Below are 24820 nucleotides of genomic sequence, written 5' to 3' on the forward strand. Positions count from 1 at the left end.
ATGAATGAAATTATTGCTGGTATTGTTAATATCGCTGCCTTTTTTTCAACAAAAAAGCAACAGGGAGTTAGAGCAGTAAATCCATGGACTGCATAAAGGACAATATGTTTGCCCTGGAAATGTGGAAAGATTACCATGTGGGTGCTCATTCAACAGCTGGGAAGAAGATGCCACCTAATGTTGATTATGGAAAAAAAAACACATCTTGGGATTATATTGAATTAGGTGTTTTGATGGGTTTGATTGCTTTCTATGTTGAAGATAGTGCAAGTAGGTTAGATTAGGGAATATATGGTTCAGAAAGAACGAGTTCTTTTTGATGGAAGGTTATATATAAATTTATACATATACATGTGCAGTTATTTTGATATGGGAGTATTAGTCATAGGTTGATCTTCTTCGATTAAGAGTCGAGGATTAAGGGTGAGAACATCTTTGACTAAGAGTCAAGAAATAGGGGTATCCATTTTCCTTTCAAATGGGAGCATGAGTCATAAGCTGAACCTCTTCAACTAAGAGGTAAGGATTATGGTTATCCCCACTGCCAAATTCATCTAGTCAGGGAACATCTTCAGTTAAAGAGTCAAGGAATAGGGGTATCCATTCTGCCATTCTGTCAAATTCGTCCATGTCACAACCATGACCTTATTCCTTATGATGTTGAAGCCTTGCACTCAGTAAGACTTGATCCCTGGTGGCCTCATTATGAAGCATTCAACTTCACGAGCAGACCCAAGATCTATTGACAGTTTATGAAGAATTTGAATTAACTAACATTTTATATATAATATTATGATTATAAAATGTTGACTATAAAATATTTCTTCAAATCTTAACCACTCAAATTCTAATTAAATATAAATTAAAGATATTTTGAAAAAATCCATTCAAGTCTCTATGTACTTGTCTTGATAACCCAATCAATCTATTCAGTTAGACCTAATCCAAGGACAATCGCCCATATGAATTTATAGCTGCGAAGGCATCAATGTTTTTTGAATAAAATTAGTTTTTAATTAGGTCATCCAAGTTGTCAGAATGAAAGGTGGTTCTACATATTTAACAATTGACAGGCAGAGCCTAAGTAGAAGATTCAACTAGCATGTGGCTGCAACTACTCTGTTGAAAATAACGATCAATAATCTAGTTTTATGAGGCAGAACCAAAATACAGGGTCCAGCGAACAAGCATAAGGATTTAGCATTTTTTAAAAGATTTTGGCTCTGTTAAAGCTATTGAACAAATGCTGTAGCTTAGCAGGCATAACCTAATATTACATAACCTAATTATTTGGCATGTGGTTTGAATCAAGATATTAAATAACCTAATTATCTGGCATGTGGTTTGAATCAAGATACTGAAGTAGTGCTCTGGTTTTCAAGACTTGAGGGAAGTAATCATTAAGTTTCTTAACGTCGTCAATGTGATAGGGTAATTGGCCATTGGTGTGTACCATATATGATGTATGGTACAAATTGACTCGATGAAAATATAGAGTCAAACATTTTTAAGTTACCCCTATTCTCGCCATTCCCAGCCCCACAACTCAGATCTTGGCATTTCCTAGAAACACCATGTCTTATATAGATTAGTGGCAATGCCTACTACCAACCTCTGACTTGGTTGGCAACAGCAATAGGCCTTTCAAATCAAGCCTAGTTAGAATCCAATTAGGGCTGTCAGGGGAACGTGGATGTGAGTGGGTATTAAAGTTTGGGTATGATGCAATGGTGATTACAAGGGTACTCCCATGTACTGATTAAATTGCACTGCCATCTGATGCTGTGAAAGTGACATTAGTTGTAAAACTGATATTAGTAGAATAATTAGAACAGTAATGGTAAGTTGTGAAAGAGAAAACCTAAAAGGGAACTTTGTGGGTGTTTGTTTTTTTGGCAGGTATGGCAGGGGGAGTGAGTGGTGCAGCCCTGGCTACAACTGTTATATGGATGTAACTTATTGTCTGGCTGCCAGAGTGGAGGTGTTCGTGTAGAGTCCTTCCTTTGGCTCTTGTTAATCATGTGGGTGCTTTTGATTATTCAAAAGAATTTGATAAGGCCTATCAAATAGAGGTTAAGAGATTTAATTTGGGTGAAGAGCAGACCCCACGAGTGGCTGCTGCTAAGGGCTGTCCCACAAGGCCAAGTGTGAACTGTGAAGTGGGTTGTAATTGAAATTGAAATCATTCTTGTGGCATTCCTCTTAAGTTCTCTCCATCCATACACATTCTAAAGCACGTGGTGAATGAATGAATGAATGAATGAGGAAAAGGGAGGGAGAGAGCCTACAGAGGGGCCTGATCGCTGACAGGAGGTATATAGGAAATGATAATTATTTTTGGTCTAACGGACCCATCTGGATGGTATAGAGCACTGAGCAATCAATTGGGGAATCTATTAGGCCCCCTAGAGGCGGTAGAAGTAGTAGTAGAATGGAATCAAGTGGAGACCATGGAAGACCACCACCACCACCCAAGTCAAGCAGCAGCAGCAGCACACAAAAACAACACCACCAACATGAGTCGCCTGCAATGGCCGCCTCCTCATCCTATGAGGGCAGAGGAGGGATTCTAGTGCCCTTTGTATCCACTTCTAGTAACCCCAAATTAGACCCCCATAATATGACTGTTGCATCATCAACTGCTGTGGGTGTGGATGCATCTCTGGCTATGAGTATGAGCATGAGCATGTCTTCTGCACCTCAGAGTACTACTACAAAGACTGAATCTTCAATCCTCACCACTTCTACACAGCAGGATAGCGGAGCTCTTGACCCCAATAAGAAGGCCCCTGCAAAGCGTTCATCCACCAAGGACAGGCACACAAAAGTAGATGGGAGGGGAAGAAGGATACGTATGCCTGCCACATGTGCAGCTAGGGTGTTTCAGCTCACAAGGGAACTGGGCCACAAGTCTGATGGGGAAACAATAGAATGGTTGCTACATCACGCTGAGCCCGCCATCATAGCTGCCACAGGAACAGGGACAATCCCAGCCAATTTCTCAACTCTAAACGTGTCCCTACGTAGCTCAAACTCCAGTGTCTCTGCCTCACATCATACGAAGTCCCTGGGCTTCCATGGGACCCTGGGGCTAGGACACAACAGCATGGGGGACATGAACATGGCAGCTAGACTGGACCACCAACTACGTGCCAGGAATGAATGGGAGAGAGCTGAGGACAGGACATCTATGGAGCTTGCTGTGGCAGCCAATAGAACAGCTGAAGATAGAAGGCTGCAGATTGGTGGAAGTGGTGGCGATCATCATACTATGATGGGCTACCATCAAGAGAACCTGATCACAGACCCTTCAGAACATCAACACCACATGCAAGGAGGAGGAGGATCAGATATAGGTGTTTCAGTTGGTGGAGGTGGTGGTGGTGATTCTAGTGATAACTATTTGAGAAAGAGATTCAGAGAGGATCTGTTCAAGGAGGATTCACCCGAGGCCCCTAAACCTCTGAGAGCAAGACAGGCACATGAAATTTCAATTTCAAGCCCTTCAGGGATTCCCCAGAGTAGACCGGTGCCTGCTGCTCCAGCTGCTGCTGCTGCCATGTGGGCTATGGCTCCTGCTGCAGGATTGTCTACCAGCGGTCACATGCCAGGGGGATTTTGGATGTTGCCCGTAACTGCTAGCTCAAGCAATACACCAGGAGTTATGGCTGGAGCACAATCAGAACCCATCTGGACCTTCCCTCCCACAGGCCCCAGTGGAGCTGCTGCTATGTATAGGATGCCGGCTGGTGCCTCAATTCACCTAGCAGGCACAACAGTTGGTTCAGGACCAACAGGTATTAATACCCTTCAAGCCCCTCTTCATTTTATGCCCAGAATCAATATTTCAGGTGCAGGGATGGGGTTGGAGTTTCAAGGTGGTCGCTTAGGTCACGTTCCTCTCGGTTCCATGTTACTTCCACAACAGCAGCAGCAGCAGCATCAAAGCTCCCAACAATTGTCAGGAGCAGGGCTTGGTCTGGGAGGGGGCGAAACCCATCTAGGTATGCTTGCTGCCTTCAATGCCTACAATAATAGGTCAATGAACTCAGACCATCCATCCATGGATTCAGTTCATCAGCAGCCGCAGCAACAAGGTGCAGATAGTGGAGATGACCACCAAACCAATTCTCCGTAGACTACTTAACAGAGGGGAAACTTGAAAAAACTCAAGGTAGTCACTGAGTCGGTATCAATTTGGATTTGAATTTTATTCGCTTCATCAAACTTCACTTGATGATCTTTTCCATAATTCAGAGTTCTAAGCCCTCCATCAGTATTGGGTATTGGATTGTTTCTTTTCCCTCCATAACCTTGAAATTTGGGATGGATTCCAAGCTGTGCATGAACTCCAGAATTACATGGAAGATTGAATAACAAGTCTGACTATCATCAACTTGTGGGGCTGGATACCCACACTTTGAGTTTCCACAATTAAATTTTCATTTTTTGATGGAGGCAGGAGTGATTAGCACTGTAATTCAGTATTCCTCATTCAACTGGAGTTTTAACACATCTTGCAGGTAATCAGCATCCTATTTGTGTAGCCATACAGTCACAGAAACAACCTGGATTTCATTTCCTTGGGACTTGTTTTTCTTTTTCTTATTCTTCTTCACAATAGACCCTCTCAGCTGACAGTGCTGCTTGAGTCAATGCCATTTCTTGGTCTAAAGCCGGACCACTGGGTACAGACTGTATAGGAATTTGTTTAACAGAGCATTGTGTGTAGTAGTATTCTTTGTTTGTATGAGTAATGAGAGTCAATAATTTGTTTGTGACAATAAAAAGATTGAACTTGACGGTGTATTGAGTTTGTGTACGAGTACAGCATTGAAGGCCATCATTCGGACTACAGTCCAGAGACTATTTTTCAACTGTAACAATCTTCTATGATACATGATGATCAAAATCTAGTTTTTCTTTTTGGTTTGGAAGCTTTTATGTAATCCTAGTCCTTGTGGGAGACTTGCCTTGGCTTCCAAGCAATTTTGATTCTGTTTTCAATGGTGTTGGTGTTTCATATCTTATTCAAAAATATACAATCTCCATGTAAACCAAATTACTTTTTCATGAAGATTTCTGTGGTATAGGAGTTTCATACAATAAAAAGCACATGATTGGAACTAAGCCTGAATTCTGGAGCCAGTCTACATTTTAAGTACATACAAGTTTCAAAGATGTAATTATGATTCAAAACCTAAATCAAATTCTTAGTGTTTTGCATCTGCAGATCATTATGATTTGAACACCCATGAATTGAATTGATGTATGCTTTGGAGGTCTTATTTTTAATGAAACCCTTATCTTCAAGCCTTCCAAATATTATTAGCTATAATGTTATGAGCATCAGTTTGTTGAATACAAGAAAAATCTTGAAAGAAAATAATGATTTTAAACATCCAACACCATCTCCCGGATGAAAAATCATTTGAAATGTAAACCAAGCTTCTAATCTTGTTATAAATTGACTATCATTATTAAAAATATGCATGAATGTTGTTGTTTTGCAGCTGTGTCACAGCCAGCACACTGAAAAAGTGAGTGTCAACCAGAGTCGTTAGTTACTGTTTGCTCAACTTACTTCGAGTTACAGGTACCAAAGGTCCATTTCAAATTAGTTTAGGAGTAAATGAATAAAAGGTACAATTAATATTATATTTAAATATAGGAACCAAAGATGTGGGTATGGGGACTGAATCCTTTTTCGATTATCCAGCCAACTAAAATGCAACTCATATAAACGACACCAGCGCAATGGAATGTGATTTTTCACTTGGTTTGGTTAATCTCAATAGTAAGCAGGCTTCCCAAGAGTACACACAGAATGAGCAACTTTATATCCTTGAAATTTGGGTACATTCATTACTGAGACTACAAAATAAAACTGTAAAACCCTCTGACATTGCTCACATCATACTGCAATATAGTTAAGGAATCATATTGACAGCCGCTGTAGGTGATGGACAGCTTCCCACCAACCAGTTGCTACAATTTAATTTGTCTGCCATGAAACACCTGTCCTATACATGTATATATGTATATACATAAAATCTGCAATCCCTCATGAGTTTTGTGGTGTGTTTAAATATATCCTACTATTGGATAGTGTGGGCCTCTAAAATATCTATAGTTTATTTGGACGTAATTCTATGTCCTTTTTTGAGCTGTGTTCAGTGGGTCCTTTCTAGACAGTGGTGCCTCAGAATTAGGTGGAGGAATTTAGGGATAAAAAGTGCATGAGTTGGGTTACCAGGTAGCCCATTTGGTCTTGCCTGCTGGAATCAACCATTTAAATTTTAGTTAAACAAAGATATAATTAATTCCTATGATATTGATAATATTAACGAGCTTTCATTTCTTGTTTATTCTTCTCAAGGGCTGAGTTGTGTCCATTTGTATAAGGCAAGAATGCATCTTACAACTAAGCATTATATGTGGACCTGAATCTTACAACTAGACTTGCAGGCCATCCTCGTCTACTTAACAAGATAGAACAAAAAAATAAAATGTAAGAGGACTTAGGTATATTATTAAATTATTAAGGTTATTAGTGGAGGTTATGAACTCAAATCCGGTTGAATTAGGAGCTTACATACCAATAAACAATTGTAATGACGAAACTTGCATATTCATGTCCTTTTCAATTTAGATTTTGGTCTATTTCGATAGAATGACATAATAGAATTATATAATGATAAATGTAGTAAACTTGTATGAAGTTGGGCTTAGTTCTTAATTTTTTTATCCAACCCCCACCTTCACATATTTTTATATATTTGATCATATATTATCTACATCTGCACATGTTCTTATACTTTGTAATTGATTATGTGAGAGTTGAGAAATACAACACCACAGGAGCCTAAAGATTTCTGCAAGCTGAATAACCTATTACAAGGAGAAGCAAGGAAACAAATAACAGAAAAAAATGATACACAAAAAATATGCTCAAAAAGATGAGAGCTCAATATTCACAAAATGTGTAATATGATAATCCTTACAATACAATAAAAATAATGAACCTCTAATAGGTCATGAAACCCTAAAAAGGAAAATCTAGGCTTGCACATAATAATTAATAAAAGAATTAATTATTATGCACCTAAAGTTAGCTTAAGTGTAAAAGAGATAAAGGGAATTTAAATAAATAAACAAATATTGTTTAATTAATCAAGTAAAGACCCGAACACTCTAACACCCCCCTTAAGCTAGATTTAGGGAGAAGCTAAAACCTAGAACAACTACTAAAAGCAAGAAAGATGGGTTTCGACAACAAGGCCTGATCAGGTACCCAAATACAACCAAATCTCTATGAACTGGAGAAATAAAGAAAACCACGTGGGAAAAAACTCTATTCCAAACATAGATGGAAAAGAAAGAAGAAGGATTGAAGAAGCTTCCAAACAAGAATGTTCCAAAAAGATAGGAACAAGAGAAGATCACGAAGAACACCACTGAAACATGAAATAGCTGCAAACATTGTCGAAGAGTAACTGCTGATCTGAAGAACCTCCACTGAAATAGAACATGACCAGGTAGAGAAGATTGTAATCTGCATGAGTGCTCTCAAATGACACTACTCGAATCAGATGGCAAACAAGAGCAAACAACTGAACTCAAAGATACAGATGGCGTGAGACACCAAAGCTTGAAGCACTGATCAATCGAACCAAGGAAGCATTAACAAAACATGACAAACCTCCCCATAATGCTGAAAAAGGGAGAGCGACAGGTGTTGGCAATATAACAAGGATATTGAGAAGGTTTTTGATGATTATGGACATAACTGATTAAAGATGTTTTACTGTCTTGATATTATTATTTTGTCATTGATGTCAAGAAATTGATTTTCTAATTCAGTATGATGTTGTCATATCTTAAGAAATATGATATGAAGATTATAAAGAAGTCGGTAAAGACACAGGAAAGAATATGATGAATAAAGGGATAAGTTATTCAATGGGCAACTCTACCGAGTCAGACAATGATGAGATCTTGATGTTTTAGATTGTTTTAACATCATACATATGTTGTAAATTGTAAAGGTTAATACTACACTATGTTATCAGCCAAAGAACCTAATCGGTAAACCCTAAGGTTATCGCAGTCGATTAATGAAGACAGAATGTCTACCGAGTAAAGTTTAGTATTCACCGAGTTGTAACCGAGCTATAACAGAATGCATTAAATGTTTACATGTGATATTTAATGAAAGAAGTTGATGAGCTAGAGTGGATCAATGATTGGCAAGTCGTGGAAGAAGTTTGTTAACAAATCTAAGGCAATGGAAAGTCAGCAAGAAGATCTACAACTAAGATTGAACTGCATTACCCTAACATAAGTTCCAAGATGATTGTGCAAGTTCCGAGGCAGGGTAAAACGTTTTTCAGATCATAAGATACAATGACCCTGGACAAGATTGAAGATCTGATGGCTATGATTGATAATGAGAAATTTGATCAAGGAGATTAAGCGGTTAGATGATTGTTTATAAATAAGGAACTGTTGATAAACAATGAATGCGGGCAAGTGTATGCACAGGGATGCTACTTAGTGATCACCGAGCACAGAAGCTTGAAGACCTGTTGGAATAACAGAGTATTGATGCCCAGCAGATAGACAAGAATAGTTCTATGTCTAGGTTGTGTTGAACAAATAAGAATCTGATTTAGCATTTTAGATGTAAAGTTGCAGATAGATTGTATTATTGTTAGCTTGTGAAAATAACAGAAAATCTCTTAACCGAGTGGACTTAACAGTCTTATAAGTAAATCCTCTAACAATGTGACATTCTAAATGAGTGTTTGAAATCCTTTGACAAGGTCACTTCTAATAAAGTGAAGATCCTAGAAAATTTGAGGGAAATCCCTTAATCGGGTCACATCTAGCAATGTGTTTTGTAATCTTTAACAGGATTGACTTTTAATCAAGCATACTCTAGAAGAGTATATTTCTTAGTGGGTCCGAAATCCCACAGTGGTTTTTCTCTATTTGGGTTTCCATGTTAAATCTGGTGTTATGAGGTCTATATTGTTCATATGCTTTTGAGTTTGCATGTTTGACAATTTTTATTCTATGACTGATATATGTTACCGAAGTTGACTCTGATGTTTTCATTGATGATTAAGTTTGTATGATTCACCCCCCCTCTCATCTTGTTGTCTATCAGATCTGTACTTATATTAAATATCAGAACTATCAATTGGTATCAAAGCTTTGGACTCCGAAAGGAAAGTTTAAAGGCACTTGAGTTAAAGATCCAAATATGTATAAGAGGGATGCACCTAAGCTGAATAAGTCAAGTTTCTCTACATGGCAGAAAAGGATGAAGCTACATCTATCAGGAGTTGGAGAATATGCTATATGCTATCTAGAGAATGATTTTGTTAGACCGAGCACCTATCCATTGACTATGGAAGAGATAAAGGCAAAGCAAGAACACATTCAAGCAATGATTGAAATAACATCTGCATTGATCGATTATGAGTTTAATGATCTAGAAGGCTGCAATGATGCGAAGGCTATGTGGACTAAGCTCATATCTGTATATGGAGGAGATGAACATGTTCAAAGAGCAAAATTTGATAGTCTAAGAGGACAACTTGAATCTATGAGAATGAATGAAGGTGAGAACTGTAAAGCGGAAAAATCGAACCCTAGTCGTTCTCCCCTCCCCAACTCCAAGGAGAGAGAAGGGAGAGTCACTAGGGTTGATGGTTTTCACTTAGGAGGGACTTTACATTCAAAAGAGGGGTTGAAACCCACAAGATCCAATCCCACGCAATGCAAGATTGGATTCTATATGAGTTTCAAGGGTTGTGATAGCAAGGATACCCTCTTTTGTAAAGAATGTAGATAGAAAGATTGAACTAGGAATGCATGCAAAGTAGGAAAGATTCACTTATAAACAGAGATAGGAATATGATATGAAGCTGCGGACCTGGAATTAGCAGTAAAATGTCGAGACGGCGCTGTCCTGCAAATTTGAGCAAAAGTTGACGGGACGATGGCGCCCGGCGTGCACACGGTCCTCCGAAAAATCCGCGAAACGAAGGGGGATCTGTTCGTCTTTGCACAAGGATTCCAGATCTTCAATTTCAGCCGCGTACCTGCAACCTACACACAGAAAAGCGAAGACGATTGGGGGGTTAGGGACTAGGGGTTTGCCCTTAGGTCAAACCCCGGTTTTGGAATTAACCAAGAAATGAGAAATGTTGTAAATGTAAATGACTGTAATGTAAAACAAGTACTAGTACCTTGTTGTAAGGATGTTTGTATCCTTATATGCGAAGGTATAGATGTTGTTGTTTGTTGTATGTTGTATGTTTTAGCATGTGATCTCCTCTTCAATGGTTGAATCCTTGTCTTGAATGCAACACCTAGCCTTGAATGGAGACTTAGAATGATCAATTGCTTGAAGGAATGCTTGGATGCTTGAATGCTTGAATGTTTGAATATTGTTTTCGCGTCTTGTACACCTATCTCCTTCCTCCTCAAATGGGAGAGGAAATGTAGTTTTTATACTTGCCAATTAGGGTTGAAAGACTGATTTTCCCGACCTTAGGCCAACCAGGAAATGTTATTTTCCAAATTGCAAACAAAAAGACCTGAAGTCCCATAGGAGACCGGGCCCAAAATAGGGCCAGGGACCAGGGTGCTGGGCGCCCTGGTCCTGAAGGACCAAGGCGCTGGGCGCTCTGGTCCCACCTCCCGGGACAGCAGGGTGCAAGGAGGATCAGGCCAGGGTGCTGGAAAAATGCAGTTTTTGGTGTCATGAACAAGTTTCGGGGTCTCCATTCAGGTTTAGTGTTGCGTCGCCATCGTGAAGACCCAAATGTAGTCGAAATTGCAAGTGTCGCAATTTTAGGACGCTACAAGAACATAACCCAGTACAGTACAAGACTAAAGGAGATTGTAAATCAAATCAAGGGAGCAGGAGGAACTATTGAAGAAAAGGATGTGACAAGTAAGTTGTTAAGAACCCTTCTACCTGCCTATGCAATCCGAGTCTCTACAATCAATGAATTGAGGTCTATACCTAATATGCAAGTTTCCTTGGATGCTACTATTGGTAAGCTACATGCATTTGAGTTAAGTAATTTTGATAACAGTGGGTCACCGGTAAATAAAGTTGAATCTGCATTTAGTTCTTTTCATCTGAATGAATCTAATGATTACAATGAAAGAAAGTATAAGTACTCTGGAGGAGATCATAGTGGAGCAAGTGAAAGATTTTGGAAGAACATGGAGGAGGTACACAAACTGTATGAAGATATCAGAAAGCAAGAAGAGTTTGAAGCACTATTGGCCAAAAGGTTACCAAGAGGCAAAGGTAAGTATAAGGGAAAACTACCTTTGAAATGTTTCAATTGTGATAAGATTGGACATATGGCTTCTAACTCTCCTGACAAAGATTTTACTGAAAAAAGAGATTACCGAGATGACAGACAGAAAGATAATCAGTACAGAGGTCATCGAGACTTCAGAAGAAGAGATAGAAAGACCTGCTTAATTGCTGATGAGGAATCTGAAGATGATAAAACAGATGAGATTGATACAGAGGAAGTTGTTTATGTGGCTATCAAGGATGGATCAGATGAATAAAGGTATGAAGAAAAAGCCCTAATATCTCACATAAACACTAATGATTCTTGGATTATAGATAGTGGATGCTCACATCATATGACAGGAGATAAACACAAGTTTGTTATGTTAGAAGATTATGATGGAGGCTATGTTAGATTTGGTAATGATGCACCATGTCCGGTAAGAGGTAAAGGATCCATAACACTTCTTGATAAAGCAAGATGCAATGATGTTTATTGAGTTGAAGGTTTGAAATATAATTTGTTGAGTGTAGCACAGCTAAACAACACAGGTTACCGAATAGAATTTCAGAAAGGAGTTGTCAAAGTTCATGACAAAAATAGAAATTTAGCTGCTACTGGGACACAAACAAAAGATAATACATTTCACCTTGACTCTACTCACAACAAGTGCTTGCATGCAAAGATTGATAACACCTGGTTATGGTATAAAAGGTTTTGTCATGTTAATTTTGATAATCTGATCAAGATAAGTAAGAAGCACAAAGTAAGAGGTCTACCGGGTCTTGAAAAACCTGAGAATGCTATGTGCCGAGGATGCCAAATGGGCAAGATGACAAGATCCAACTTTACAAGTAAGTCCTACACTTCTAAGGGAATTTTAGATCTTGTACACACTGATCTTTGTGGTCCTATGAAAGTTCAAAGTTATTATGGTGATAAGTATTTCATATTATTTGTGGATGATTATTCAAGGATGATGTCAATAATGTTTTTAAAAGAAAAATCAGAAGCTTTTCAAATGTTTAAGTGGTACAAGGCTAGAGTTGAAAATGAAACAGGAAGACAACTGAAATGTCTTAGATCAGATAGAGGAGGAGAGTTCACATCTGATGAGTTCAACCTATTTTGCAATGATCATGGTATTAAAAGACAAGTCTCTGCACCGAGGACTCCACAGCAGAATGGAATAGCTAAAAGAAGAAACAGATCTATTGTGGATTGTGCTAGAACACTGATGATTGAGAAGAAGGTTCCACAAAAATTTTGGAGAGAAGCAATAAGCATAGCTGTTTACACCTTGAACCGAGTTCAATTGAAGAAAGGTACTTTGAAGACACCTTATGAAATATGGTATGGCAAGAAACCTAATGTAAGTTATTTTAAGATCTTTGGAAGCAAATGCTATGTTCATAAAGATGATAGAAATGGCAAGTTTGATAAAAAAAGTGAAGAAGGAACATTCCTAGGATATTCTTCTAGAAGCAAAGCATTTAAATGCCTGATCAAATCATCTAACAAAATAGTAGAAAGTGCAAATGTGAAAATTGATGAATTTGCAGAAAGAACTGATGACAGGAATTCCAAAGAACCAGAAGACTATGATGAATTTGTCTATGTGAAACTAAAAAGTCCTATCGAGATAACTGTTGAAGGAAATGAGGAAGATATCCAATTACCGAGTGATGAAGAGGATCATACAGAGCCTATCGAGCCTGTATTAGCCAAATATGTCAGAAGAAATCATGCACCAAGTCAGATTATAGGAGATAAGGATGATCCAATGATGACAAGGAACAAACTGAGATAGAACACATGTTTGATATCTGAATTTGAACCAAGAATAGTAAAAGAGGCATTCAACAGTGAAGATTGGATAAATGCTATGACTGAAGAGATTGATCAAATCAAGAAGAATGACACATGGACACTAGTCCCAAGACCTAAGGAAAAAAATGTAATCGGTACAAAGTGGATCTTTAGAAACAAGCTAAATGAGAAAGAGGAGGTCATTCGGAACAAAGCAAGATTGGTTTGCAAAGGTTATGCCCAAGAAGAATGAATTGATTATGGTGAGACTTTTGCACCTGTTGCTAGACTTGAAGGAGTTAGAACATTGTTGGCATATGCTGCTTTCATAAACTTCAAGGTATATCAAATGGATGTTAAATCTGCATTTCTGAATGGAATATTAGAAGAAGTTTTCATTGAACAACCTGAAGGATTTGTTGAAGACAATAATAAAGATCAGGTATGTAAATTGAACAAAGCTTTATATGGTCTGAAACAAGCACCTAGAGCATGGTATGAAAGACTGCACTCTTATTTGATTAAGATTGGTTTTATAAGGACAAGTGAGAACAACAACATGTATATGAAGAATGATGAAAATGGAATACTAATCTCAGCCATATTTGTTGATGATATTATATTTTGTGGAAATGACTCTTTATGCAAGAACTTTGGTAATGAAATGAGCAAAGAATTTGAGATGTCATTAATCAGTGAGATAAAGTATTTTATAGGCTTACAGATACTGCAAATGAAAAATGAAATTTTCATTACTCAATCCAAATACATAAAGGAAATCTTGAAGAAATTTGGAATGGAGGATTCAAAGCTAGTAAGTACTCCTATGACTACAAACTGCAAATTATCAAAGAATGATGAATCTGCATCTATTGATGAGACACTCTACCGATCCATGATTGGAAAACTACAATATGTTGTTCATTGCAGACCTGATACAGCAGATGCAGTTTGTATTGTTGCAAGATTCTCTGCAGATCCTAAGGAAATACACATGACAGCAATCAAAAAAATTTTCAGATACTTGAAAGGCACTGAAGATTATGGCTTAGTATATCAGAAAGGAAATGATTTTGATTTGAAAGTCTATACTGATGCTGATTAGGCAGGCAACATTGATGACAGGAAAAGCACAAGTGAAGGAGCTTTCTTCTTAGGAGAAAGACTAGTGAGTTGGCTTAGCAAGAAACAAGGATGTGTTTCTCAGTCAACAGCCGAAGCTAAATATGTTGTTGCAGCACTGAATTGTACCAACATTGCATGGATCAAATAATTGTTGGAAGGTATAAATGAGAAAGTTACCGAGCCAGTAACTATATTTTGTGACAATACTAGTGCCATTAATATTTCAAACAACCCTGTTATGCACTCTAAGACAAAGCACATATCTATCAAATATCATTATCTTAGAGAAGAAGCTCATGAAAAGAAAGTGGTGTCGGAATATGTTAACACAAAGGAACAAATAGCTGATATCTTCACCAAGCCACTACCAAAGGACACTTTTGAATATCTCAGAAGTAAGTTAGGGGTCCTACCCCTATCTCTTACTCACTGACCGAGTTCGGTGAAAGCATCACTTCGATGAATCTATTGAATATCTTTTAGGGAGCTGATGCTGGAGTGATACACTTTAAGAATGCTTTTGTGAAAGTGTACTGGAACAGTATTGGGATAATACAGAAAATGATATAGGGAACAGGAATTGTAAACAAATGCTCTGACCGAGACTCAGTTGATACACATCAGCAGGAAATAACTTCTTACAGGAACAACTTATGTTTTATTTTTTTTCTTTTTGACATTGTTGTCAAAGGGGGAGAAGACTACCAGGGGGAGAAGATCTACCCAAGGGGGAGAAGGCTAAAGGAGGAAAAGACTACTAGGAGGAGAAGACCTGAGAAGATTGAGAGAAAACCAGAAGAGAAGTCTGATATATGGGGGAGAGCATTTCAACATTTCAGAATCACAACAATCCAAATTCTTAATGGTCAAATCAATTGGTTTTGCCATCAATGCCAAAGGGGGAGATTGTTGGCAATATAACAAAGATATTGAGAAGGTTGTTGATGATTATCGACATAACTGATTAAAGATGTTTTACTGTCTTGATATTATTATTTTGTCATTGATGTCAAGAAATTGATTTTCTAATTTAGTATGATGTTGCCATATCTTAAGAAATATGATATGAAGATTATAAAGAAGTTGGTAAAGACACAGGAAAGAATATGATGAATAAAGGGATAAGTTATTCAATGGGCAACTCTACCGAGTCAGACAATGATGAGATCTTGATGTTTTAGATTGTTTTAACATCATACATATGCTGTAAAATGTAAAGGTTAATACTACACTATGTTATCAGCCAAAGAACCTAGTCGGTAAACCCTAAGGTTATCGCAGTCAGTTAATGAAGATAGAATGTCTACCGAGTAAAGTTTAGTATTCATCGAGTTGTAACCGAGCTATAATAGAATGCATTAAATGTTTACATGTGATATTTAATGAAAGAAGCTGATGAGCTGGAGCGGATCAATGATTGGAAAGCCGTGGAAGAAGTTTGTTAACAAATCTAAGGCAATGGAAAGTTGGCAAGAAGATCTATAGTTCAGATTGAACCGCATTACCCTAACACAAGTTCCAAGATGATTGTGCAAGTTCCGAGGTAGGGTAAAACATTTTTCAGATCGTAAGATACAATGAACCTGGACAAGATTGAAGATCTGATGGCTATGATTGATCATGGGAAATTTGATCAAGGAGATTAAGCGGTTAGATGATTGTTTATAAATAAGGAACTGTTGATAAACAGTGAATGCGGGCAAGTGTATGCACAGGGATGCTACATAGTGATCACCGAGCACAGAAGCTTGAAGACCTGTTGGAATAACAGAGTATTGATGCCCAACAAATAGACAAGAATAGTTCTATGTCTAGATTGTGTTGAACAAATAAGAATCTGCTTTAGCATTTTAGATGTAAAGTTGCAGATAGATTGTATTACTGTTAGCTTGTGAAAGTAATAGGAAATCTCTTAACCGAGTGGACTTAACAGTCTTATAAGTAAATCCTCTAACAAGGTGACATTCTAAATGAGTGTTTGAAATCCTCTGACAAGGTCACTTCTAACAAAGTGAAGATCTTAGCAGATCTGAGGGAAATCCCTGAACCGGGTCACATCTAGCAATGTGTTTTGTAATCTTTAACAGGATTGGCTTTTAATCGAGCATACTCTAGAAGAGTATATTTCTTAGTGGGTCCAAAATCCCACAGTGGTTTTTCCCTATTTGGGTTTCCACGTTAAATCTGGTGTTATGAGGTCTATATTGTTCATATGCTTTTGAGTTTGCATGTTTGACAGTTTTTATTCTATGACTGATATATGTTACCAAGGTTGAATCTGATGTTTTCATTGATGATTAAGTTTGTATGATTCACCCCCCCCCCTCTCATCTTGTTGGCTATCAGATCTGTTCTTATATTAAGTATCAGAACTATCAACAGGTACACTAAAAAGAACAGCCAACAAGAACTGCACGACGAAGAATCAGGAACATCGAAGACACAGAGAAAGTACATAGTGTCGTGGAAGGAACACTCACTTGACACACATCATGAGGCGAATTTTATGGAAGGAACACTCACAGGACAAAGGTAGATGGCAAACAAAAGGCAAACATCAACCCCCCTATGACACTTTATAAGTAGTGCATGTACAATAAGGCACAAGATGTACAAGATCCGAAGTAAACAATGCATGATGGCACTTTATCTCAGTGCATTTGCATAAAGGATATGCTACAATGATAAGAAGACTAGAAACTGAAAAAAGAACCAAAACCGAGACATCCTACTTAGAGAAGAGATCCCAGGATCTGAAACAACCAAGATATTTACTATAGTGTAGAAAAACAAAAAAATTGAATAAAATATTCCTGGAGAAGAATCTAGAAAGAAAATTCATATGGCTGGAAAGTACACAAAACAAGCTTTCCAACGATATAAAGTTTTCAAAAAACGGAGTTCAGATGTTCATTTTTTGGCTCCCGGGGTGCAAAAAAGAGACCCCACTTTGAATGGAAAAAAACATAGTCAAACAACAAAATTGGAAAAAAAATTCCAACACCACGAGGTCCGGCTCGGAACCAGCTTTCCGATGCCTATTCATTTTTGAAAAAATGACTCCGTTTGCCCAAGTTATGGCGAAAAAACCAACCCCCCCCCAAAAAGGCAAGAGGGAGGTGGTTTGGAGGCAGGCCCAGGCGGAGGTGGCCCGTGGGTGGCGCTGTGGTGGTGAGCAGGTGGCGCAGTGGTGGTTTCTGATAGGCACGATGAAGGGCAGTGACGACGATGATGGGAAGGGCAGTCGCGGCGGCGGAGAGCACCGACGACGGCAAGGACTAGAGAGCAGATGCCAGCAAGGGCCGGGGGCCAGGGAAGGGCGACGACGGTGGCGGGGGCCTGGAAGGCTGGGCCGACGATAGTTGGGAAGGTGGGGCCGGCGGTGGCGAGTGCAGGGGTTGGCGGTGACTGACGATGATCGGGGAAGCGTCGACTGGGGCCCCGCACGAACAGTTGTAGGCCCTGTGGAGCCAGGGGGAAACCCCCCAAAAAAGATTTTTGCTTTGTTTTTTAAAAAAAAAACACTTCGCCTTTTAAAGTTTTTGATTTTTGACTGATTTTTTAAAAAAATCTAAAATTCGGCTTGCATGCTGTAAAAAGATAATTTTTTTGAATTTTTTTTCTCAAACTGCGTGTCAAGGCCGTACGACCTGGTACTGGAGAAAAAATACTCCTAGAGGCTCAGGAGCCAAAAATGGTCAAGTTTTAAGTGACCATAGAGGTTTTTGGTCCTTCTGAGCACGATGGTGAGATCCGTTTAGGCCCAAAGTGCTCAGAAAAAAGGCCTATCCCTAGGTGCATAAAAAAACTTCCTAAAAAACCTCAGATTTGCTTCCAAGAAAAAAATCTCAAAAAGAAGAATAGATAGCTGCAGATCTGAAGCTCTGATACCATGTGAGAGTTGAGAAATACAACACCACAAGAGCCTAAAGATCTCTACAAGCTAAATAATCTAATACAAGGAGAAGCAAGGAAGAAAATAACAAAAAACCCAATACATAGAAAATATGCTCAAAAAGATGAGAGCTCAATATTCACAAAATGTGTAATGTGATAATCCTTACAATACAATGAAAAAAATGAACCTCTAATAGGCCATGAAACCCTAAAAAGGAAAACCTAGGCTTGCACATAATAATTAATAAAAGAATTAATTATTATGCACCTAAAGTTAGCTTAAGTGTAAAAGAGATAAAGGGAACTTAAATAATTAAACAAATATTGTTTAATTTATCAAGTAAAGACCTGAATACTCTAACAGATTATGCCTATTATACATTCTTTCCCTCTCTTGTTGTTTACACTATAGTCTTGTTAAATCTTGTGGCGTGTAGGATTGATCTAACCACACATAGAAGTGACCCACAACTTGAAAATCCAAATTTATATTTTTCGTTCATTTTTACCTATTTTAATAGTTGCTATGAGTTCACTTGGTAGACATTTGTGCCATTAATTGCTATATTTTGATTCAATATGTATTCATTTATATTTGATTTTGAAATGTTTGGAAATGGGGTTTCACTAGTCTAAACATGAAAATTAGGAATCATTTCCAATCTCATCATTCATTGAAGAACAACCAATTAAGCCCAACTTCAGTCCCTTAGGAGAGTTGGGCACTATGGTTGATTGTTCTCTTTTTGATGAATATGATCGGATATGAAATGATGCAATAACTAGGTAAAATGATAGGAAATTGACAATATTTAGCATAAACAGAAAGATATAGAACTGAAATTCAACATAGAAGGGCAGATTTGGAAATAAGACACAAAAAAGAACCTACCATTGAAATCTGGGCTTGAAATTTGTGGACCAATGTGCTAGGTGCCTCAGTCTTGACAAGTCTCTTGTAGCTTGATACTTCAGGTCCTGGATCAAAATGCTTTTCGGGTCACACTCTTCAAAATTCAGTCAAAAAGTGTAGGACAAGTGAGCGAATTGACATAGTTTAGGGGTTTTTGTCTATTTGAAATATGGAACTATAGGTCTCAATTTGAACTCTACAACTCTACAACTTTCAACAGTCAGATATGTTACTTGCACACGGAAAAGGGGGGAAAATGTTGGGTTGTATAGGGGTTTGCCTAAGTGAAACCCTAGATAAGAATTAATCTTCACTACAACAATAATGATTAGAAAAGAGAGCTTACCCTTAGTAGGGTAGAGGCTAAAAACCTTAAGGAAATTCAAAATCAAGCAAATTCAAAATCAACAAATGATACTTTTATAAATGAGAAGAGATGGTTCAAATCATTTTAAGCATAATTCATGAGGAATTTATGTGGCTTGATAAACCCTATATGATCATGAAGGAGGCTATCAAAGATGTTACTAGTCTTTCCTCTATCAGAGAGGTTCTCGTTATGAAACTAGTGAAGAATGATGAAGTTTAGAGGCTAACAGGAGCAAGATTCAACAACATGGCTCTTACAATTGATGACATCAGAGATCTTGGTGTAATGTATGTTGCAATGGGGATTACTTATTGTTGACGTGTTTTTTATGACAACGTCAAACACAAAATAAAGTTACCAACGATCACCTTATCCTCTCTTGATCAAAATTAGTCTATATGCTAAGATTGCACAAAAGTTCAAACGACTAATTCCAAGGTTCCTCCAGTGCATGGACGTGACTTAGTTGATTGATGGGTTTGTTGTTAACCCAAGGGGCCTTACGTATGTTCAATTGAAGAAGACAATAAACTCGTGCAAGTTCAAGGATTTCTATATGGATGATTTGCAATGAAATCCCTAATTTTTGATTTTTGATTTTTGATTTTTGAATTATGTCGAAAGTAAATGAGAGTGGGGTAGAGAGAACTATGCTAAAGCTAATCTAATCTTAAGAACAGGAGACAAGATCACTCATGTAGAATCAAACCACGCTTCGCTTTGCCAGCAGAGCACAACTACACGAAGGCGGTGCAATCTTCAAAGGGTGTGTAGAGGTTTTTCAGATCACCAATATGGACCATCGGATCGAACAATCTTCACTGATGATTGAAGTTAAGCGTACACACATAACAAAAGGCTCAGGCTAACTTTTCACGGTATGCAACAATCAGCTGCACACCAAAAGTATGAGCTCGTATTTTGCAACAAGTACTCCTATCAAATCCGGTTCTCCTAACAACATGTAAGAAAATCTAATCTAACTGAAGAGAGCAAGACCATGGACATTGCTAAAATAGAACAAGTATACACCATCAAAATCGAACAATGTATTAAGTTGGCTACTTCAACAATCCTGATGCAACAATCTCAGATAATAATATCTCCTTTTACGAATGAGGGGGATGACCCCTTTATATAGGCCTCATGCCATGATTACATGCAAAACCCTAATTAGGGTTTCACCCTAGAAGATTCCCCACTCAAGATGCAACAAGGTGGGAATCGGCAATAAATACCCCATAAAGCCCATATACAATTAATGACAATCCTTCAAAAAATGGCACCCATAAAGCATTAATTAACCATTACATTCAAAAAGTGCCCACTATGCAATGAATGTACCCTCATGCAAAAATCGCCCATGATGCCATAAATGCACTATCATCTCCTGAATGTGGCGACTGCATGCAAAGAGATGCTTCATTAATTTAGCGTGCATTGACTTGACTACCACTTGGCGAGAAAACCTTGGAGAGAGAAAACTTCAGGAGAGAAGAATTTGATCCATGAAGAATTTTCTTGAAGTTTCTCTAACTTTCCTTGCTCTGGAGGAGATTTTTCATGATTTTTCAATATTTCCTATTTTTTAGGAATTTTCCACAAATTAAGGTTTCAAGTCCAGGGGGAGAGAATTCTCCCATGATTCCAAATTTGTAAATTTTTTTGGACTTTGACAAGATTTGGTGTCTAAAAATGGAAATTTCAAAAATTTTCCTGAGGGGATTTCCGCTTTTCCATCCCTCCTTGACCCCTTGGATTTTCATGCCTTAGACAATTTCCTTAGTTTTCTGGCTTGGGTGTGGAATTCACTTTGCATGGTGGAATTTCATCATTTTGCACTTCTTCCATGCCTTAGTCGTTTTGAAGCTCAACTCTGTGGATTTCATTATATCATGGTTTTCTTTGATTCTCCATGACAATGGAGTTTTAGAGTTTGAATCTTCCCTAGGGCGCAATTCCTCATAAGGCAAAGAATTCATCCTTTTTTCATATTTTCCATTCCTACCTCCATTTGGCACCTTGACTAGGCTTGGGGTGGATTTTTGACCTTGTCATGGAATTCACAATTCCTTCCATCTTCCATGTTGACCTTCCTTTAGCGCCATGCAAATGCCTTGGGCGGATTTTTGAATTGGAGGAGGAATTCCATGCCTTGTGCATTTTTCTTGAACACTCTAATTTAGCGCCCCTCATCATTCCTAGGCACTATTTCTCCCTTGTGATGGAATTCCTTCCATCTTGGACTTTCCTTGATGCTCCTTCTTTAACGCCTTAATCCTTCCTTGAGCGTTATTTATCCATGAAGGAGGAATTTTGTAATTTTTTATCTTTTCCTTCACCACCTCCCTTTGGCGCCCTACCTAAGTGTTGGGCAAAGTTTTGAGCCTGTCAAGGAATTCACTCATTTTGCAATCTTTCCCTTATCTCCCTATTTGGTGCTCTCTTGAGGAGTAGGGTGGTTTTTTCATGTGTGGAGGAATTCATCAATTTGGACCTTTTCCATGCATCCTTCATTCGGGTGCCCTTTCAACTCTTAGGGCAGAATTTCTTCACAGGGGAGGAATTCACTATTTTTTCTTCCTTCCATGACACTTCAAATTTGGTGCCCTCCTGAGTGCTTGGGCAGAATTTTCACTCAAGGAAGGAGTTCAATGTTTTCTACCAATTCAGGACATGTATATATATGGAATATAAAATTTAAGTATATATTGGCAGGATGTTTGAGAGTGGTTTCAGGTCCCTAGGAATCATAATGCAAATTCTGGATTTTGGAATATCTTTCAAATTTTTAGACTTAGTGAAATTTCAGGCCATTTTCGGATCATGATGACATTGGTGGATTGATGTGAATTTCTAGACTTGGATGATTTTGCATGCTTTCCTCTTCTGAAATAGGAGTTCCAAAATTAACCATTTTTTTGATCCAACTTGTCTGCCTTCTGACTCTTTCGGATTTAGAAATGATCTTCAGGAGCGTTCAGTCTTTAGTGTCTTCAGGGATGTTCAGTTTTTAGTGTTTCCTTGTGAAGAACCTGCCAAAAATAGATTTTCCCAAATAGTAAGTGTTTCAAAATGTCAAGGTTTGGACAAAATAGGCCATGAAAGAACTTACTAGAAATAGTAAGTTTTATTTTTGGCAAAATTAGACCAATCGGGGAGGCAGTGAAACTTACTAAAAATAGTAAGTGCTCAGAATTCACTCAAATTTTAGTGGGAGGTTCCTTGAAGGGTCTTGATTCTAGTTTTAAGTTCATTTTTTCCAAAACCCTAAAAGAAACCCCTAAAATCTAGGACTGAAGGAAGAAACCCTAAAATTAACAAAATGAGTCCTAGACTTCATCAAATTCACCCAAACGAAAAGCAGACTTGACCAATATGAACCCCAAACACTTGCAAAATTAGAGAGAGACTGGAGACACTACCACCAAAAAGACCCCAAAAATGAAAGCCAAAAGACTGGGAGGGCCTAAAAAGTAGGGGGTCCCCATCTGGAATGGGGCGATGTGTGAAAACGTCACAAAACTTATAAAATTTATTTCACTAATAAAGAAGGTACTGCATTTGCCACTACTATCCACACTACTTACCAAATGGTGAAGGAGAGAAAGGACATTGATTTGTGTGAGTTGTTGAGGCTGCAATTCTTTGAGAACCTATGTAAGACAAAGGAGTCAAAATATCCTTTTCGGTATGGTTCACTAATCATTTCTTTAATGTTTTATTTCTTGAGATAATTGTCCGCTAGACAAAATTTTGTTTGGGAAAGAGATGTTTATGTTGGATCTCAAATTAAGAGGTATATGCTCAACTATCCAACAATGAAAGAAAGCAATGTTGCAGACTGGGGCTTTATCAAAAAAATTCAAGATGAAATGAGAAATAGGTATAGGATACCAAGAGATGTACTTGAAACATATAAAGAAGTAATTACTTTTATGGTAGATAAGGATATCTGCTAATGTATGGAGGTCGTTGAGCTGAGGGTAGGTTGGGTTCCTAAATTATCATATGAGTTGTTCGAAACTAAGTGGGTAGCCTATGTTGATTTGTTACATTAGAAACCAATTGATCCAGATGAAGAAAGATTTGACACTTATGATGAGTTTACAAATAAATTGATTAGAAAGAGGGTGGAGGAAAAACTTGAAAAGAAGAAAGTGGATGAGAGATTTTAAGAGATGAAAGATGATTTGGAAGAAAAACTTGGTGTGTGTGTGTCTACATAATTAGGATGGAGAAGATCCAACAAAACTGCTAATATTGCTACTGGCACATTGCCCACATCTTCTATAGCAACTGCTCAGAGTAGAAAAAGAGCAAGTGCTAATTTTTTAGAGCAGTTAGAGACCTCCACAGAAAGGAAGAAGTAAAGAATCAAATAGAAGGGAAAGAGAGAAAAGATAAAGGTTGTAAACATTGATGATGACGATGATGAAGAAGAATAAATGAAGGCCTTTGAACTGAGAAAATGAGAAAAGAGACCTACAAAAAGTAGAGAAGGAGAAGGCTTAGAGAAGACAGACAATGGGAAGGCAAGATAAATTAAGAAGTCAAGGAAGGATTTGTTACAAGTATGATTGTCATTGCACCAAAAGATTGACCTATTAATGCCCGATACAACCATTAGACTTATAGAATTACAAGAGGCATTTAAGCCATGTCACAAACCTGAGCGTTGCGCTGCACAACACAAGGAGACCAAGAGCGCACACCTCGCAACAATTCCCCCCAGCGCAAGGGAGGGGTTTGAACCTATGACCAAGCTCTAATACCACTTGTAGGTATGTTTGTCATTGTGCCAAAAGATCGACCTATTAATGCCCAATACAACCACTAGACTTATAGAATCCATAGGAGGCGGTTAAGCCATGCCACAAACCTGAGCACTCCGCTGCACAGCACAAGGAGACCGAGGGCACACACCTTGCAACAAGATCCCTTGAAGTCAGATGAGGGATGTAAACATGATCTTTAATGCCATAAAGTGCCATGGTGCACTGCAAAGAGTTGTTGAACTATATCTAGATATACCCATGTATGACCAAGAAGCTGTAAAATAGGCTATCATAATATACATGACAAAACATAATTAAACATTGAGTGATATCAAAAACCAACTTCCAAAGTTCCTTGTAGATGTTCAAATAGAGAGAAGATGTGAAGCAGTAGAATTAGAAGAAAAAATGAAAGAGAAAGCCATCAGGCATATTTGTGCTACATTGTCTCAAAAAGAAACTACCCGACTAACTCAAAGACGGGGGCAAGAGCTAAGGACAAAATGGAGGGTTAATGCTCTTATGAGCATGAAAAGAGAAGAAAAAGAACATATATTAAAATAAATAGAGGAAGTCATTGCTAGAATCTCATGGGAAA

General features: G+C 38.0%; 1 protein-coding gene across 1 annotated transcript; it reads left to right on the plus strand.

The window, feature by feature from the left end:
* The first annotated feature begins 1991 nt into the window (after positions 1–1991).
* LOC131032732 (transcription factor TCP8) lies at positions 1992–4932 on the plus strand. The gene has a single exon (XM_057963770.2). It carries the CDS (start codon positions 2432–2434, stop codon positions 4136–4138), a length of 1707 nt encoding a protein of 568 aa, XP_057819753.1. The 5' UTR covers positions 1992–2431; the 3' UTR covers positions 4139–4932.
* Positions 4933–24820: the final 19888 nt, after the last annotated feature.

This window comes from Cryptomeria japonica, chromosome 5, assembly GCF_030272615.1.
Source record: "Cryptomeria japonica chromosome 5, Sugi_1.0, whole genome shotgun sequence".
NCBI lineage: Eukaryota > Viridiplantae > Streptophyta > Pinopsida > Cupressales > Cupressaceae > Cryptomeria > Cryptomeria japonica.

What these genes read in the sequence shown, in the direction of transcription:
- LOC131032732 (XM_057963770.2), top strand. Translation starts at nt 2,432, where the DNA reads ATGGAATCAAGTGGAGACCATGGAAGACCACCACCACCACCCAAGTCA.